This window comes from Colletotrichum godetiae (assembly GCF_030913485.1).
Source record: "Colletotrichum godetiae strain CBS 193.32 chromosome Unknown BDP55scaffold_7, whole genome shotgun sequence".
Lineage (NCBI taxonomy): Eukaryota > Fungi > Ascomycota > Sordariomycetes > Glomerellales > Glomerellaceae > Colletotrichum > Colletotrichum godetiae.
Window position 1 is genome coordinate 228,934 of NW_026851255.1, and position 18,801 is coordinate 247,734.

The following is an 18,801-nucleotide window of genomic DNA, read 5'->3' on the forward strand; positions in this document are numbered from 1 at the left end:
TTAAACCCAGTACCGAAGAGAGAGATTCGTTGAGACTCTGCGCCCCGGATGAGTTCCACAATCTGGCGGTCTTCGCTCAGCGGACGCCAATTGACCAAACATGTAAAAGAGATTAGAGACGCGGGACGCGCCCCGTCTTGGTCGTCTAGAAGAAACTCGGCTTCGTGAGTACGCGATACTCGACATAGTCCTCTCCGTCAATACTGATAATGGTGCCTTGCGAGACGAGTTTTCCGACAAAGGGGCCGTTGGTCTTGCGTTCGTACTTGATACCACCGTAAAACTTGGTCTCTTCGCCTCCGACCTTGCTGCGGTGCTCTTCCTGGCTGGCCCACACCTTGTTAAGGCGCTGCATTTCGTCGCGCTCATGGAACATACTGCTCATGCGGGGGCCGTTGCCGTTCCCGTTCTGCAGAGGCATTTTAGGCATCGCTTGCGGCGGCATCGGAGGAGGCACCAAGTTGGCCATGTGGGCGGCTTGAGCAACCTGGGCAGCTTGAGCAGCTTGGGCAGCTTGGGCGTTTTGAGCAGCTTCGCGGTCAGCGGCGAAACGCTCGGTCCGAATTTGCGCGGCCTCGATTCGAGCGATCTCGCGGCGTGCGCTGGCGTCGATCTTGTTCTGTGCTTGTACCGGGGTTCGCGATGACTGTCTGACGTCGAGATCGGGCAATGAGTGCCGAACGCCGCGGTTCTCCGTCCTGCGGCTCTGGCGCAATTCGGGATTCACCTCGACCTTGGTCTCGGGTGCTTCGAGCATCTCCTCTGGCTGCGGAACAATGACGGGAGGCGGGCCCATGTTCATGAAAGCCTTGTTGGTGCCATTTGCCACGCGTTGCTGGGCCTCAAACACTGCCCTGGCCTCATTTCCGACTCGGTCATTGGGGTTCTCTCCCTGGTCGATTTGGTATTGACGAACACGGCAATACTCCTTCACCTCGGGGCGAGACAGTTGTTTAATGTGAGGCTCCAGTTCGACCTCTTCCCAGTGAATCCACAGCGCGCCCGCTCCAACAGGGAAGTTACCGTCCACGAAACGCTTATCACGCGTCTCTCGCGCGACCTTGACGCGGAACATGTCATTCTGGCCCAATATACCATAGATGGCGTGCTTGTTCACAGGGTCAATCTCGCTGGAGCCCTTCCAGTAACCCACGATGATGCGCGTAGGTCTGGTGCCTGGCAGAGGGTCGAATTGAGGAGTCGTCACGATATTTTGTGCTGGAGGCGTCTGCTGAACCGGTCCTCCGCTGATCGTGCCGATGCCACTACCAGTGCGGCGACGTTTGGAGTCCGGGCGGTTAGGCATTGTGGCGTGGTCGGGAATTTCAGCACCGTATGCGATGGCGGGCGCTACGGGATTCTCGGGGGGAGGATTTTCCTCAACGCGTCGGACTGCCTCCTTGGCCGCAGCTTGCTCTGCAGCATCACGCGCCTCCTCCGTCATCTCGGTGGAATCCGTTCGAAGCTTGACATATTCCTTCACTTGATGGTGGTCCAGACCGACCAGGTGGTCTGCGAACACGACACGCTCGAAGGTCACCCAACTGCCACCTGGTCCGGGCGGAAGGGGATACTCAAGACTCGAGACCGGCTCGCCAAAGCGGGTGTTTTGTTGAATACGAGTGCGGAGGCGATCGCGGACATCGATGAAGCCAATAACTGCATGCTTGCCTCTGGGGTCGGGAACGGGCGAATCGCGCCAGTAACCGAGAATGACGCCCTTTACACCACCCAGTCCGTGCCTACGGGCTGGCTTGGTGCTGCGTGGCGTGCTCTCCTTCTCCGAGACAAGGCTGCTCTCCATCTTATCTTCACTCAAGTCGTTGAAGACAGACGCGCGCTTCCGCTTAGGGTAGTGGGAGACGACTGGCTCATCCTCGACGTCCGCCATGTTCTCATCCTCAGGATCAGAAACAACGCGGAGGGGCGACGACTTTTGCACACCATTGCGGTTGCCGACGACAATCTCATCTTCCAAAGCACGATCATGACTGCCTGAGACAGGGCTCAAATTCTCAGGAGGCGGGCTTAGGTCATCGTCGTTGGCGGTGTCGTCGTCATCCAGAGCTGGTGGCTTAACGCCATTGGTACTGCTGAGCCTGCAATTGTATCAGTATATGCTTGTCCACAATTGAGTTCGTCGTCCTCCAAAGGTGATTGAAATGTTGCCTAAACAGGTGCACTTGCGACACTGATGAGGTCTTTGCCAACAAAGTCGGTGGCGCTTGGCTATGGCTCCAAGTGAGAGCCCCGTCCAATTGATAAGAAAGGCAAAGAAGAAAAGCATCGCTGGCAAAGAAGCAATTGCGCAAGACCAAAAGTGGTAAACGACTCGAGTTGAGCAGGGGTAGGAAGCCATGGAGAAACCAAAGCGGATGGTGTACATGAATCGGGCACATTTGTCCCTGACTCGACATGCGCCTCTTGGCAACTCACCAGTTGCACTCTTCTCCAAAGCAAGCAATCCAGCCACAAGCATCGAACTTTGACAGTTGCCAAAAATACATTGGAACTCTGATTTGCAGAGAGAGAGAGAGTAAGGGATGAGGAAACTCAGATGGGGGGTTGGAAGTCTCAACGGAATGCGACGCACCTTCTTTCCTCCTTGATAGGGACAGAGGACTCTTCGGGAGTGCTCTTGAGGCGGGAGTCTCGTCGGAACGGCATTCTGAGAGGGTCGCAGGAGGGTGAGAATAAAGACAGAATATTTGCGACGCACAATCAACGGGACTAATGCTCAACGAGGCTATGGAAACAGGGGGATCTAAGAGAGAGGGAGAGAGAGAGAGAGAGAGAGAGAGAGAGAGAGAGAGAGAGTATATTGTGTGTACTTGCAGCAAGGCACAATAGTTGATGGGAGGAAAGTGATCTGGTTGATCGATGGGAAGAGAGGTGTGGTTGAATCAAGGGAGGTGTCGATGCTGGTTGAAGTGGAAGGGGGATGACGAGAGGGGACTTTGGCGGCCTTGGAACCTAGCTTAGTGGCCGAAGCTAGAAGCGCCGTCAGATGCAGTGTCAGGGAAGGAAGGAAAGGAGTTTCCGTGAGGCCACGACACTGAGAAGGAAGTTGAGATAGGTGCGGACTGGTGAGGTAGAAAAATGGAGCAGGAACATGAAGGTTGTGATGATGGATCGCAGAGGCAAGTCTGAAGCCGACCCATTGTATGACTTCACCACTGGTCATAGCGCGCGGTTCTTGTACTTTGAACAGCAGCAATTGAAGAAGGAAGCATCAAGTGACAGTAAGTCAAATGCAGCAATCAAGAAGAGAGAAGAGAGAATACAGAGGCGGTAAAGAGACAACGAGACAACTTACTCTGTGGTTGTAGGGGTCTCGGCAACTGGGGTCTGTTGCTGCTGCTCTGAGGGCGCAACTGACGGTTGCTTTGTTTCGACCTCGGTGGCGGTCTCCATCGCGGCTGATTTCTCGTGGGTTTGTGTTCCGATCGAAATATTAATGCGGTCGCAACAAATCAAGTGAACCCCCAATTTGTCGAAAATCAAGCGACAAAGACTCGCGGTTCAGCTCGGCTCTTTGGGTAAGAGAAAAAGGACTGTTTGCCTTGATGGGTAATTTGGCGGGCAAGGCGTTGTTGGATGGAAATGCGTTGGGACGTGTGGTTGTAAGAAGACAAGAGCTAAGAGCGATGGTTGGTTTGGGTTGAATGACGGCTCCAAATGATCGGTGGACGCGGTTCGTGTTTGAGGCCAAGATTGAATGTGACCGGGGAAGGTGGAGACGGAAAGGTGTAGAAGAAGGTGTGTGTACCTATTCGTAAGGGGGGAAGGCAATAGCTAGGTGAGGAGTGTCAGGCAAAAGTGAGAGAGAGGGAGAAGGAGAGAGAGAGAGAGAAAGTAAGAGTGAGAGTGAGAGTGAGAGACTTGAGAGTGAGAGGTGAGAGAGGTGTACAAAGTATTGGATTCCACAGCTTTACCGTCTCGCCGTATTATGTCCAGTTTAGACTAAGAAGAAAAAAACAGCCAAGCCAAATGAGGCGAGAGTCCCAGTCACCAGTCGTCAGGCCCCCAGTCAGATTTCTAGTCCAAGCAGGGTGTGTCGAGGTTGAGTGAGAGGTGGGCGAGAGGTAAAGGTAAGGTAGAAAGAATGAGGTGAAGGGTACCTCAGGCTTGTGTCCCAGAGCACGGACGCTGACAGTTGAATGGCGCGGGAAACAGGATTCGGCGCGCCTTAAACGAGATGAAGGCGTCTTTAGCGGAGAGAACTGCTGTGGTTGATGGACGGAAACACCAGTTATGGATGTACGAGTTGATCAAAGTCGGTCACATACAAAGTTGATGGCAATGGGGTATCGCCGTGTTAGGGTATGTGAAGTGAGGAAGAGAAAGGCGGTGGAATTAGACCAAAAGGAGGACCGTGTGTGGGATGATGTAAAAGTTGAGCACAGCGTAAGTATCTGTACGGCACGGGCAAGGAAGGGTAAATCCAGTAGAGGTAGGCACTGTTGTGGCCTGGCCACATCGGAACCTTGGTTATTGACGTGTTGTGTCGTAAAGTTAGGGGGGCGTGTCATGAGCAAAAAAGGATGGGAACTTTGGGAGGGAAATGGAAGGGGGTAGGGGGCAACAGAAGGAAAGGAAACAAAGCGATTGGTATGAGAATCGGGTGTGAATGGAGTTCACTTCACCGAGTTAGCAAGGTTTTACTGAACAAATGAGAGGAATTTTCTGCCAGTGGGCGACCTGGAGTGAGTGGCCATGGATGGATGGAGGGGGAGGAGGATAAGGGCGAGAGATACAGAGAGACATAGGTTTTAATTTGTTCCCCAAGGGAGAAGAGACCAACCAGAGTTGTGACTGAGATTTTTGAATTCGGGGGTGGTTCCAGTGTATTGGGCGAAGTTCTTCTAGGAGATGGCAGAGAGCCCAAGTGACAGAGAGTGTGAGCAAAAGGTACTTTGATCAAAAGTGGCCCGTGGCTCATATCGTCTGTCGGTCACGCATTGTCAGGAAACCAATGATACAGCCAATGCTCCGTAATGGAGACGGACGGATGAGGAAAGGTAAGGTACTCATCGCCCTATCCAGTCAAGACAGCATGGCCATGTACCTAGCAATTTGCATCAATAATACCTTTTTTCCTAGGCCCGGCGAGCTGGGTTGCGCGTTCCAGCTTCTTATTCCCTCCTTTCCGTCCATCGCCGCCCTCCCTAGGCTCCCATCCGTCGTCCTGCTTCCACCTCTGCCCAGACCATATTCGACTTGTGCTTGCCCAGATCTCATCAGATCAGATGGGTCGAACACCTCATCATTCTTTACGAGTCGTCACCCAAATAGGTTGTGGAGTACCTCTCTCTCGATGCCGCCGGCAAGTTACCATTTGGACCTTGGGCTGTACGACCGTCTCGGACTCTTCTTACCCAGGGCACACCTTATCCAGGGTCACACATCTTCAAATGATGGGGGTCTAGTAACGAAGTAGCGTACAACCAAGCTGTGACCATGGCTCGTGTAAATCCCTATCAATCCCAGTCGCAGTTGTGTCCAGAGTTTCGATGACTGGCTGACTTGGGCTCTCGAGCGGGGCTCCATGAGGGGGGGCCACCACCACCCAATTTGATTGACGCCTCGCCGGTGTATCTCTAAGTTGATTGACTGTTTGGCAATTGCGCCGGCAAATGTGAGATAAAACCCTGTGATCCCCGTGGTACCGTATCCGTAGCTGAGCCCCGCTTGCGCGCAAAACTCTCTCATGAATGACCCAAAGTACCTTACCTTGAGGGTTTGGCATGTTGAATTGTCCAAGTTGGCGTAATGAAAAGGTACAGCCGTTCCATGTATATCCTCTGATTACGTCTGTCTTACCTACTCGCTTGGCTTGGTCACGGTTTGGATTGGCTTGGCCAGGTTGGTCCAGCTGCTAGTCTGCACGCAGAGTCCCAACCTAAATTGAATGCCATTGGCTTTTACTCAAAGTTCACTATCCTTACGTGACTGACTGTACTTGCGAGGTGCCTCTTGAGTCTCCTCCGTCATGTACCTACAGCATTTGGTGGTTATCTCTGAATAATGCCGTACCCCTCCCTCTCAGAGTATTTAGACCTTGGACTACCAAGCCCATGCATCGGCATCGGTACTCTGCGTCGGTTATCGGTGTCAGGCCTCTGCCATGGTGCAACTAATCTGAGGGAGGGATATCATTAGGTCTACGTACCACAACACACAAAATACTTGGCAAAAGGTACTGTACTCATTCCACATTATCAACAACCCAGGCGGGCTAGCACAACCTAAGACAACCTGGGCGCCGGCCAGCTGCCACCGAGCGCGTTTCTTGCCTTGTATCCGTATTATGTCGGCCCACCCCTGCCTTGAGTTTAGTTCGCCCTCATCACTCTGTTCCTTCTCTGTTCTGTCCTGAGGTGCCCGGTGGGAAAGTCCGGCCACGCAGTCGCAAGTTGCAATCAACAGCCATGCGACACGACACACGCAAGAGCGCGTACAACCGACGGCAACTATGCCCGATCGGCAGGTCAGTCGCAGCAACTCCAGCCGTTGAGGGCAAGAATTCCTTTCCCAAACACAATGTTCTGCTGGCCTGAGGCAATCGGCAGACTTGTCGGGCTATCTTTGTCTTTTTCTCACTCTCTCTGTTCATCTCTCACCACCACCAACCCGCGATCGCCCACGCGTCCGCATTCGGGTTACACCAGTCTCGCCTTTGGGTTTATGAGACAACCACTTTTACCGTTATGCCTCGGCTGCCATTGCCGTTATCAACAAAAGGAATCGCTTATGCCATTCGAGAGCAAAATTCGACCATCCTGTTCCTCAATCCCCGACATGAACATGGTACTTTGGTATTAACGATGACGAGTCCACCTGGATCGGCTGGCTGGCCCCACGCATCCTTGGAACAGCGTGTAAAGCCGTGGTACTAATATAATCATGTTATTGCTTCAGTGGTGGATCTCCGGGCGTTGACTCTGCAGCAGCGCATCAGATCGCATCATCCTAGGCGGTTCTTGGTCTCTCCGTCAATCATTTCGTCGTACTACCGTCTTCTATCTCAAGTTTTTTGTATCCGCGCACCGTCTGCTTTCAACTTTATGAACAGTAGCCGGCACATTGTTAATGTTTATGTCATGCCAATTGACACTAACAAGGGCCACGATGATTTACGCCAATCAACCACCAATGAGTTAGTTGTCTGTCGCAACTCCCATTTCTTGCTTATCCCGCCGGACACACTTGTGACCTCCAACGCATTCAAAACAGTGCAAACGAAAAGGGGGGGTGCCAGAGTCGGAAAACCCCTTTTCCACCTTCCAAGAAGCGCTGTCAGGTTGTCAGCAAACGACGGATCTACGGTTCAACTCGAAACGCAGCGAGTTACCCTATCTAGGAACTCCCGAAACTGGAGCGCGTGGATGAGGATGAGCAGCCTCTTGGCCTGCGCTCGCACCTATTGTCGGGCCCGGCCTGGACCCCATGCTCATTGTTCTTCTCGAGTTTTGGGCAGCGGCGCGCGCCGGGGGGGATTCCCACCACCTGGGTTGCATGGATATCGGAAACCGCCCTCTCCTTTACCGCCAAGACCAAATGTTCCATCCTGAACTATTCATAACCACATCCCTCAGGCATTCATGGTTGCCTTTTTTGTGCTTCGAGCCTTCAACTCCCGAGTCCCCCGCACGAGCCGGGCAACTCGGCAACCGGAGTTGATGCCTCTTCAAGTTTTGACTCTTGCGCCAGCAAAAGTATGCTAAAGGCCGTTGTTACACCCACTACCATCAGAGAAGAAACCATGCTCAGTACGTTTCACCGGTTGCTGGCATGGCTTGCTGTAGTTTTCAAAGTTTCGAAAGTCGCAATCATACGCCCACATACTGATTTCCTTTTGAAGCGATCGCTCGCGTTGTTCACTGCATGCAGACTGCTGTCTCATTCGCCTGTGGAGCCCGCAGACACTGGTGTTTCGCTACTTGAGTTCCAAATTGGACCATCGACTTCAACAATTGCATATGGCAACATGGCCGAGTGGTCCAAGGCGATAGACTTGAATTGATTTCTCAATCGTTATCTATTATCTTCGGATGCGCAGGTTCGAACCCTGCTGTTGTCGCATACTATTTTGCATTTCTCACGCATAATTGTCTTTTTTGTTAGCGCCGTCTACCAGGTCAATTACCGTCATTACTGTCATTCATTCCATTCCATTCCTGTATCCCGTGCATCAAGCTGTGCGGTCACCGCGACAGTTTGCGGCAATTTCCGCGGCGCACCTCGCCGAAACTTCAAAGTTCCCCCAAGTTGACAACTACGATACCATAGCTATCCGTACCGCACGTCAACTGAGCACCAGCACCAGCACCAGCGCCAACAAGGCAACTGCCATGCGGGTAAATGATGAGATTGAATTGTTTGATCACCTCATCATTCACCTGCGGGTCCTTTTTGTCAACTAAACCTTGATAGACATGAGATGACATACTCACTGGTCTTGGATGCAGAGCATCGTCACACACACTTCATGTTAACACGGGAGGTAGTAATGGACACGCCAGCAGGCGAGCCCGTGCCTGGCAGGTCGGAGGTCCTTCGTTTGATCACCTTCCTCAGTGCTACTGCTGCTGCTTCCGCTGGAGCGATTTTCCGCAAATGCCGCATCTAAAAGCACTGGATATTACTCGATACTCGAACAACTGACGAGTCGAAAACAACGACCAGTCGTTTGAGCATTGCGCTGCACCGCCCAATGAAACTCAAAAAACAGTAGGCTTCCCTTCCTGGTCACGTCAACAGGGGTTGAACGGGCCTTCACTGCCTCCAGTGCTCTGGTATCCCCGTCGTCAATCCTGATCTCCATGCAGGCGGCAGCCAACCCAACCAACCCCGGCCAACTCAACCCCCCCCAGTTGACGCATGAGCGCATCTTTTCTCTCACCGCGATGACATTGGTTGTTGGCCACGATATACTCGTTCAACTTCGTTTGGGTGGCCTATCTTGTGTGGTTATCAACATGTGGAGGATTTTTCACACCGTCTCAAGTTCAATCACAACATCTCAGCTGAACACCGGAGTCCAAGGTAAGGTACTCTCACTTGCCCAGGGGCCAAATGCCACCATGGTCGCGCGCAACCTAAACCCCCAAAAGATAATAAATGGCATTCTGCGTAGCACCCCCACCCCCCTACCCTTCCATGCATTTCAATCTTCCATCTTCCTCCCTTCCATCCATCGCGCGGCGCGCCCTTGCGATCTTCCATGTGATTACGGATACAGGCAGGTCATTCAGAGTATTGGGTTAAAGAGAACTAAACCACCCCCTCCCCACAATCCCGTCGGCTCCCGTCTCTTGGAAGAAGGCTCAGCCGGCAGCGGCGCTTGACCGACTTCTCGCCAAATAAGTCGCATATTGCTTCTTGAGCTTAGGCTTCCTGGTGTTAATGAAACCTACGGACGTTCAGATCAGAAAGAACATATGTGTCCATTGGGAAATGGTGGGGGTTTTCGTAAAGCCGCCTTCCTGATTCGCAACTCTATGCGGTTTTTTTTCGTGATACCCCCCTGCAACTGTAAGTATCGACGGGACTTTTCTGCTCAACACTAGTTCTCGGGTGGGGGGGGGGGGCAGGTTGGTTCCTGGGCCGTGGCCTCTTTCAGGCTATAGGTTTGTCGACGAAAACCTACGGCAGCAAGTAATCAACCATCGCCAATGTGACCTGCTTTCATGACGGTGACGACGACAACTACCACTCTGCATCGTTATATCTGATGCGAGATACCATATTATGCAATCAGCATTCCCGCCTGCGCCGCATACCAACGACGCGGATTCCGCGTACTAGGGGGGTTCGGCGGCCGTTCTCTCAGGCGAGTTTCACTGCACTAAAGTTAATTGTTGACTAAACGAATGTCATGGGACTCAAGAGTCACCAGATTACTAAAAAAGTCTACGCGGATGCAATATAGAATAAGTTAGTATAGCTGGGCTGAGGCTAAATTACGAAATAGCCCTAGAAACCAAGTCGAAATTAACTCGAGTGACTCTGTACTGGCGGCCTTGGAGGGGGAACAGGCGAGCGTGTGAGTAAGTCCTAAGTTGAGCAAGTAAGTGCGCCTGAGCATGACTCATTTCTTCGGCGACTTGTTGCCTAGAAAGACACGTCCTTTGCACGGCGCTCTACATGCCCTTTTCGGTAATGAGCGAGGTCAGACTTTTTCCCTTTTACGGAGTGAGGGCTGTTATACTCTCTAGAAAAGAATGGGTATTTGGGGGCGGGAGGAAAAAAAGTCTATGTTGTGGATTCCGGGGTTGTGTAGAGCCGTTCGTGGGCATAGCCTCTATACTCCGTAGCAGGTGCCAGCTGTTTGGGATTTCCCAGAAAATGCTTCAAGGTTTGATGAAGCTGGGGCACTTTAGGATAATCAGAAAGTGGGAACTCGGCAATAGACAGTCCTTTCATTTCATCGTTGAACGGTGAGGCCGTGCTGATGTGAGGGGGGGTATCTATCAACCACTGGCGGCGATCATCACGAACCGCAAGCCGTGAGGCTTCTCTACTTGTACACCTGTCTATACATGCCACAGTAGTCTTGGGGGTATCTGTCCTGTAGAGTTCATCCACCCGCCTCAGGAGCCTCTCTACTCCTCAGCCTTGCCGCAACACCAAATTTCCGGTTGACCGGCAACTATTCACCGACCCCGACCTCGTCCTCTGCCTCCACCCCGTCCACGTCCACCCCTTCCACCCCTCTTCCCGCCTCGGAACCCACCCCGGTTGTCGAATCTCTCGTAGAGTCTCTCCTCTCCAAATGCAGCCTGTCCGAACCTCATAAAGTTCACTAAGCCGCGGTCCACGACGGCGACGAGGACGTTGCGGTACCCATGCCTCAGACGCTGATACAGTCTTCCCGGACCACCCATTGTGGTTGGGTTAGGCGGGTCATACGGCGTTGAGTCGAGCAGTGCCGAGATCTCTTCGATGTCTGGGATTGCGTCGTCGCGTGCGTCGGCGACGGCGATGCGAATGTCTGGCGGCGGGAGATCCGTCACGCGGAGGTTGGGGTGCTTTGAGGGCTTCCAGACGTGCCAGTAGATCTTGTACGGGTCCTCGGGCTGTTTGGGCTCCTGTGGCGCCGGTGACGGCTGGTAGCGGGACAGGAGCTCGAGTTGTTTGTAGACGATGCTGTATTGTCGATAGACGCCCGGCTTGACCAGTGGTCCGTAGGGCGGTGGTGTTGCGGGCGCTGCTGCTGGTCTTTGAAGGAGGGAGACGAGCCATTGCCAGAGTGATTTGCGCGGTGCTTCGGGCGTGGGCGTATGTTCTGTTGGTTCTGGCGGTACGCGATGGACGTAATATCCTAACCGTCTGAGGTGTGAGTAGACTTGGTATTTCGGAAGTGAGATCTTGCCGCGTTCGCCGTCCAGACCGATGAAGAATGAGTAGGCGGCTTGTAAACTCAAGGGTACGCCGGCATCAAACTCGTCGTCAGACTCTGCGTCGTCAGGGTTGGTCTGCTCTTCAGCAGGCTTCACCTCTGATGGCGGCAGGATTTCCTTGAGCTCGCGATACGGCCACCAAAGCTCCAAGCTACCCCTCTCGACAAGAAACAGCGCCTCCTCGGGCAACAGCCACAGCTTTCCCAATGCCGGCCTCGGCGTCTTGAGCCCTCGAATAACTCTGCCCATAGACCTCGCCTGCGGACCTTTCAGCTCCTCCACGACAACAACCCTCTCCTTGGCGTAAATCGGCCTCGTCTCGGTCATGAACTCTTGCAGATACTCGGGCTTCGCCAACCCCGACGTATCCCCATCCTCGATAGCTTCCATGATCTCGGGCCAGTAGTCCGGGAAGTACCAGCCCTTGCTCCACGTATCCCTGTGCACCCTCGTGTATCCCAACACCTCCTCAATGACCTGCCTGCTCGTCTCCAGCGCATTCTCCTGGGCTTTCGTGCCGTGCGACTCAAAGTCCTTTTGACCCTTGCGGACAGCTTGCGAGGCGACGCCTTTCTTGTTGAACATTGAGGCGAAGAGGCGCATGTCGAACAGGCCTTCGTCCTCGGCTTCGTCGCCAGCGCCCGAGTCATTGTTGAGCTGGGCCGCGGCCGGCGCCACGGTAGGATTGTCGTCGTCGTCGAGGGGCATTTTCTTTTCGTTTGGCAGGCGCTTCGATTTTTGTTTGGTGGCTTCGCGAGGCTGAACCGTGTTTTTTATCCTCTCGGGACCTCGATCGATCGATTACCAAACTTCCTTTCACGGTCGGTGCAATGTCGAATTGTTTTGCATATCGAGGTGATGTTATAGGTAAAGTGCTCGGTGTGAGTCTTGGTCGGGAAGGATCCCCTAGTGGGGGTAAAAAAAATTGGGTAAAGCTGCAGGAGGAGCTTGCAAGCTTTGACCAATTGAAGGTGTGCTGTGGTGTCACCGGTCCGTAACTGAAGTTAGCCCAAAGTCGAGGAAGTGGAGGGTTCATCATGTTCCTTCTCAGTGTACATACCGTCAAGATTGAAAATGACCGACAAGGACTTGGAATGCACCGTAGTTTGATGCATTATAAGTCGAATCAGCCCGTTTGATATTTCCAGGATTGTCTCATCAATGGGGAGTCGGACTGCTGGTGATGCAATGATGCCTGGGACTCAACCGATGTCACCATTGCACTCTGGGCTGGTACTGGGAGTAAATGCATATCTGCACCTACTCGTTGCGCGTTTCGGTACAATGGTTCTGACCGGGATAGCTGACTAGCAACGGGCCGTCGTAGATAACTCTCGATCATCCAAGAGACCACGGTGTGTTGAGCGGTGTGAGACCTGCGACGTGTTTGTCTTGGTCGAGGCGTTGCGTGATAGCCTGTCTCCGTGTGTGCGTGCAGCTTGCCTAGCTCGCTCCTATGACCGTCAAGAATCGCTCCGGCATTTTCACCCATCAGCTCAGTCCTCCGCCAGTTGTGGATTGATCGCAAAAAGTAGAGAGTAGGTAGAATATCTGTCTACATTCGTTCTCTGGTGATGAGGACGCCGTGAAAAGAATGAGGCTTGTCGGTTTTCAATCTGAAAGCTTGGTAGGGGTGAGGGGATTCAGAGTCCGAGCAAATGAGAGACGACAGTGAGGCAATTGAATGATCCGGTTTCAGACCAGGTGTTTGGCTTCGTGGTTCGGTCTGGACTTCTTCTGGAGACGTCTTACCCATCACTGTCCTTGCAAGTCCCGACGTAGTCAGATAGAGCCCTCGGGTGTACAGGTTCAACAGAAGCGAGTCTGCTCTGAGAACTTGCACAATGACGCCGCTTGAGGGACTGTCGGCCCAGGTGAGGAAGTCGAGAGAATTGATCCAGAGGCCGATCCGCTGATGCGCACAAAGAGCGAGCGCCAATGTCCTTGGTGTGCAGCTTGATAAAGTTGTAAATGCCGAAGGTGATGGTGATGAGTGTCAAGACAGGCAAAGGCGGGCGATATCTGGAACGAATAACGATGTCCGACATGTCGTCCGAAGCGTTTTACTTTCCGAAAAAGGTGTTTGTTGGTCTCTTTTCCCAGAAGAGGGAAAGAAAGCAAGGTAAGGTGGTGCAAGCAGATGCCACATCTGCCCGCACGTCGCTATCTCGCATATTGGTTTTTGTTTTTGTTTTTGTGCAAACTTGAAATCATTAGTCCTCGGGAGCTATTGAGTGCTGTGGGATGAGAACCGCTGGTTAGGGAATCTCAAAACTTACCTTGCTGGTGCATTGTTGAGACGCAGGTAGGCCACCTACCTGGGACAGTTTAAGGTCTTGTCCAGGACCATCATGATATGTAGTCGTAACATCACACCTCAATTGGAGATGCGATGAGCAAAAGCCTTGGAGAGAGCTGCGAAGTCTCCGTGATGGCCGCCAGGGCTTGCGACTTTCTTCATCGTCTCAGCTTCGTCACGGGGCTCCATGGCACCGTGATGGTGAGTTGAGGTATGGAAGTACCACTAGAATGCCTCCTTAGATTTCATGGACAGGTGGCCAACGTCTGGGATAAAAACAAAACTTACTGGAAGATCATGCTTCTTTCCCCGGTCGTTCTACTCAAGGATAATCGGAAAACACGCCTGCTCCGGGACTACGCCGAATTACTGTTAGCTTTGCCGCGCATTGTACAAGGGAACCTCAGATCAATCAAGTACATACCTCTGACTCGGTGCCAGTCCTCGAGGGTCAGAGTTCTGTGCAAATCCGTTCGTGGAGCTGCCCATGATGGCGTCGCCCTTGGATTATGCAGGATGGAGAGTCATATCCTCCACCGTTGGCTATCTGTAGAAATACCATGTCAGCAAAAGGCACAAATCTCTCGAGTCGAGAAGATGACAAGAAAAGGCCGCAGCGAGTCGAGTCGAATAAAATAAAAATTGAGTAGCCCGAAAGCGTGAATTCACCCAAGTGAGGGAAGGCGCGCCTCGATTGTAGGAGCTCCTAGAGGGAAAATAGAAGAAAAGAACAGACTTACCTCCTAATTGATTGCGATGAAGGGTAGAATAGAACGGCAATGTTGAGATTCTTACCATACCAGGAGCAGGGAGTAAGTTAAAGGTGAATATGTGGAAAGAGAAGTAAAGTAGAAAGGTAGAGATAGGGAATAGTTAAACTGTAGATCGAAGTTTAAAGGCGATAGAATTCCTGGGGAGAAGGGAAATAGAAAAAAAAAGGAAAGGAATAAAAGCGTAGGGTAAGAAGGAGAAGAGTGCAAGAGGGTAGAAGGTGCCGGATAACTTACCGTAAGAAGGAAGAGTAGACCCGGAATATTTGATGCCCTTACCACTGACTTGAAGATGCCTTGGATTACGTGGTAGAAAATATCCTCTAGTCTCGCTTATTTATTCGTACTTAATTATCTCTTTGAATTATAGATTGCATTGGTCTCTGAGGCACTCGGCCAGGTTGCTGCCTTGGAAGAAATGTCCTTTGATTTTCGGGTCAAACCCCCCTCAGTAACCTTCTTCACAGCCGAGACCTTCTCTGTGAGGCTGCGAAGATGGAAACACTACATCCCAGAGTTAGCTGAATCTTCCTTCTACTCAACATGGGAGTGTAAGTAGCTAGCTTGCTTCGTTGAATATATCCAGTTTTACAGCAAAGCCCGGGTTCTGTCCAACGAGAAGTGTGACTGATGGACCAGCCTCCGTGACGGTAAACATATTCCTATTCATGCAATAAACATCGTATGTATCAAACACCCCCCGAGCAATACTTCTCACAAGTTTATGGCTCCGTACTTACGTCTCCTTGAAGGGAGCGCGTCAATGGCATCAAGGTCGGTGAAGCCAGTAAATACGCTTCCAGATGGGCTGTAGAATCAAAATGAGACGAATACCAGCGGGAAAACTCAAGGCAATATGACAAGATGATAAAAGTTCCTGCCTGAGGAGCTTCATCTCTCAACAAGAACCGTTCAACGACTGCTTCACCTCTGCCTAGCCAGCACTCACCGCTTCGCTTCAGCTTTCTAAATCTCGGACGATTGCATACTTCATTCGCGACCAACCGGCTACTAGTAATACAAATCCAAAAATCATTCTGCAACCAAGGTTGAAAAAATACAATTGTTCTTCTAGTCTACATCTCATTCTTCATTGAGGCAAGCCACGTATCCAAAAGACGACCAGACGCCGCTCCCACCATCATCACCAAACACCATATCTACCTGCCTTAGGTCGCGACGATATTCCCGTTTTCTCATCAAGAATCGACAGCGAGATTGACATAAAAGGCAAGGTTCTTCTACCGCCCACAATGCCCCCTCGCACACGAGCGTCGTCTTCTAAGGAGAAGGTCCAAGTTGAACCGACTTCCAAGGATCACCTCGCGTTCACGATCGACCTCAAGTCGTTCGATCTGCGACAGGCATCGATGTGCCGCCTCCGGTTCCCGAAGCTTCATACGTCGCAGAGCTCACCCGATTGAACGCCAAGATCGCAGTTGCGAGACCGAGACACGACGTGGCCGGCCACTTGAACGAGCTGCTTGACCTGATCCGCCAGTTGGACGTTAAGGATTCGCAAGCCAACCCCTCGAATAGCGCCCCGACGAAGATGATTTCCGGCCAAGTCCTGCCCCCCGAGGAAGCTCAGAAAGCAGCAGAGCAGTGCCTGGTGAGTTATCCTCTTTTCGGTCCGTCTTGTCCCGATGCTGATCACTTGTTCATTCAGCTTCTGTGGCTACAGTTGAACCAGTTCGATAACTCAGCCATCGTCGACAAAGTCTTCTTCAAAAACATGTCTCATGCCTGCCGAGTGCTCAGAGACACCTCTCGAGTCCCCTACGAGCACTTGTACAAGCTCGTTAGCCTCATGGCAATGAAGAGCAGCGCTGCCAACTACGCACCAATGACCGTCGCCGACTTCGCCGAGATAATGAGGAAAACGTACCACGAGGAGCTCCTCATCTTCAATGAGTATCCCAAGCAGCAGACGACGCCTCTCAATGGAGACAGTGACGCCGTACTCTTGTACGTCACAACCAATGTCAAGGAGCACCTACAGCAGCAAAAAAAAGGGTATCGAGACCAATGAAGTAATAGTTTCCTCTTTTACGCCTTATATCCTATCAGGTATATGCTTGGCCCAGACACGATATTAGATGCTTCTCTACGACGCTAAGACGCCGGCACAGTGCCTACGATAACCCGCGCAAGTCCGAGTAGGTTATTACACGCGTCGTCGCTCACGCTGGCCTCATCTCGAAAGACACTCAGGACGGATCGAACTGAGAAGGCGATACAGGAAATCCATCACTCTTACCAGGACCATCAGAACCGGACGTCAAGATGATCCCCAATCCGAATTTCGATGAAGAAGCTAGCATGGACACCGATGTCGCCCTCTTGGAGCTCCTCTTCCTTGGCCTCACCGGATCGGAATCGTTGACGGTCGATTCAACAAGAGCACCACTGACGATGCGATACAGTGTGGCTCCAATGGGGCAATACGATCTGCGGACAAGCTTGAACCGGAGTAATATAACCAACACCGAAGAGCCAAGATGAAGAAAGGTCCTACGGATGCGGGATCGGGAACTGGAGTGACGACGCCTGAGATCGGCCGCAGGTAAGGATATGGGATCGAGCAAGGATGACTAAATGAGTTCGGGGATGAGATGATCCTTTCTTGAGGACGATGGTTTCTGGGGTGCGTAGGGACGTTCCAATGCCATGAGATGATGAGAACAATCGTCTGGCGCATCGGCGAAGCGGCCGAGGCCTGAGGCGGGTTGACGGCCGATTACCCACTTTACCGATGTGATCCGATATGATTGGTCACTTTGTATCCAACCCGCTCGGGGCCGAGTTCCACGGCTCCGCGCCACATTGCAGGATAGCCCGGAGTTTGCCATACGAGCAAAAGATGCGGAAGTGAAATCGCAATCGCAATCGACGCTCTCACAATATGTTGGGGGCTATACCTTTCTTGCAAGTTTAAATGACTTGTACATATCTCGTGCTAAGCCCGGAGAAAGTGGTTCCTGAACCGGATCTCGGGCTCAGGCGCCAGGACCCAGATCTGCTGCTTATTCAGTCGGAAGATCATGCCGAGTGGCAACGCACTATTGCTGTAGAGAAGTGGTAAGCTGAAGATGAATCCAAGAACCTTGGCTAGCGCCTTGCCGGTGTCTAGAAACCTAATCTCTCAAGGTAAGCAGCTAAGCTTTTCGTGACTCTGGACTCTTAAACATGACCAGACTATTTAGTCAACTACGGTAGATGCTAGTCTTTTGGTTTAGCTGTGGATGTTGTTTCGAATGTGGGGGAAACGCGTAGTGGCTAAACATGGCTAGCATATTCCGTGCATGCATACTATGTTCGTCCCAGAAAAATCACAAGTCTTGTGTTTCCAGCAAACTCGAATAACTCTTAATATTGCAGACAAGTCTGCTTGCATGCTCGACATGACCCAGTTGTCTACTCGAAAGTAGTGGCTTCTCTGGTGGGTGGTTGTGCATACTCACTAGTCACACCTGTGAACAACCAAATGCATAAACAATGCATTTCAAAAGCAAAACAACTGGCATGTTTCCTGGCCCCATAAGCCTTGCCCCGCATTGGGACTAGCGTACCTGCTCCAGGCCACCAAGGTCAGCAACCCCCATGTCCCCCGCCCCTCACCGTCCGAACTCAGCCATCCGCATCACAAACTATCGCCCAACCAACATAAACATGCTTTTCTTCATCAAAATCATCAATCCAAATCAGGTAGAGTGGCCGAGTGGTTAAGGCGACAGATTTAGGTTTACGTAAGCAACTTGCGAAAATCTCTGTTGGGAAACCGCGCGAGTTCGAATCTCGTCTCTATCAGGATATATCCTTTTGCATTTTTGACATCTTGACAGTGGGGGAGATTGTATGGACTTTTGATGACGGTGCCTCTCACCTCTGGTGGTACTCTCTCTTTTTGACCTAAAGCACATGGTCCTTGACGTACTCTGCTTCCTGGGGGTCTTGGATTATGCGTTGTTGACCCAGACCTGAGTCATGGTTGGTGAAGCTACCCACCACCCATGATCCCCAAGAGGACAGCCATGTTGCCAATCCGGCAACTGGCACTCGAGGATACTAATACAGATAATGTTGGAGGAGACCTCAGTGGTCACTATGGTCACTGCCATAGTGTTGTCCGCGCAAGTATCAGCGGTGAGTGCATGTCATGATCGATTATTCTGATACCCCAGGTAGAAGTGCCAGCATTCTAAACACAGGTGTCCACAACTGACTGACCTTGAAAACGAAAGGCTAGACTTCTCACCAATGCGTCCGGTAGCTTGTTGGCGGCTTTTGAAGTCATGATGTTACTAGAGAGGCAACTCTCGCCTCT

The 18,801-nt window shown here is 51.9% G+C and overlaps 4 protein-coding genes and 2 non-coding genes across 6 annotated transcripts; 4 read left to right on the top strand and 2 right to left on the bottom strand.

Annotated features, from left to right (window-relative positions):
* Positions 1 to 145: 145 nt before the first annotated feature.
* Positions 146 to 2,667, bottom strand: BDP55DRAFT_691214 (uncharacterized protein; the record flags this gene model as incomplete). The annotated part of the gene is made up of 2 exons (XM_060576942.1): positions 146 to 2,099; positions 2,594 to 2,667. The coding sequence occupies 2 exons, from the start codon at positions 2,665 to 2,667 to the stop codon at positions 146 to 148; spliced, it is 2,028 nt and encodes a 675-aa protein (XP_060433430.1).
* Positions 2,668 to 6,946: 4,279 nt separating this feature from the next.
* On the top strand, positions 6,947 to 7,959 carry BDP55DRAFT_377212 (uncharacterized protein). Its single transcript, XM_060567134.1, has 2 exons — positions 6,947 to 7,772; positions 7,865 to 7,959. Exon 1 carries the CDS (start codon positions 7,068 to 7,070, stop codon positions 7,572 to 7,574), a length of 507 nt encoding a protein of 168 aa, XP_060433431.1. The 5' UTR covers positions 6,947 to 7,067; the 3' UTR covers positions 7,575 to 7,772; positions 7,865 to 7,959.
* A 25-nt stretch (positions 7,960 to 7,984) lies between these two features.
* On the top strand, positions 7,985 to 8,083 carry BDP55DRAFT_t72. Its single transcript has one exon. It is a non-coding gene; the product is annotated as a tRNA-Ser (tRNA).
* Positions 8,084 to 9,329: 1,246 nt separating this feature from the next.
* Positions 9,330 to 12,113, bottom strand: BDP55DRAFT_765316 (tRNA splicing endonuclease subunit; the record flags this gene model as incomplete). The annotated part of the gene is made up of 2 exons (XM_060580938.1): positions 9,330 to 9,415; positions 10,739 to 12,113. 2 exons carry the CDS (start codon positions 12,111 to 12,113, stop codon positions 9,330 to 9,332), a joined length of 1,461 nt encoding a protein of 486 aa, XP_060433432.1.
* Positions 12,114 to 14,892: 2,779 nt separating this feature from the next.
* BDP55DRAFT_712154 (uncharacterized protein) lies at positions 14,893 to 17,403 on the top strand (the record flags this gene model as incomplete). Its single annotated transcript, XM_060578199.1, has 5 exons — positions 14,893 to 15,025; positions 15,839 to 16,086; positions 16,144 to 16,442; positions 16,465 to 16,544; positions 16,747 to 17,403. 5 exons carry the CDS (start codon positions 14,893 to 14,895, stop codon positions 16,977 to 16,979), a joined length of 993 nt encoding a protein of 330 aa, XP_060433433.1. The 3' UTR covers positions 16,980 to 17,403.
* Positions 17,404 to 18,181: 778 nt separating this feature from the next.
* On the top strand, positions 18,182 to 18,284 carry BDP55DRAFT_t73. The gene has a single exon. It is a non-coding gene; the product is annotated as a tRNA-Leu (tRNA).
* Positions 18,285 to 18,801: the final 517 nt, after the last annotated feature.

What these genes read in the sequence shown, in the direction of transcription:
- BDP55DRAFT_377212 (XM_060567134.1), top strand. Translation starts at nt 7,068, where the DNA reads ATGAACAGTAGCCGGCACATTGTTAATGTTTATGTCATGCCAATTGAC.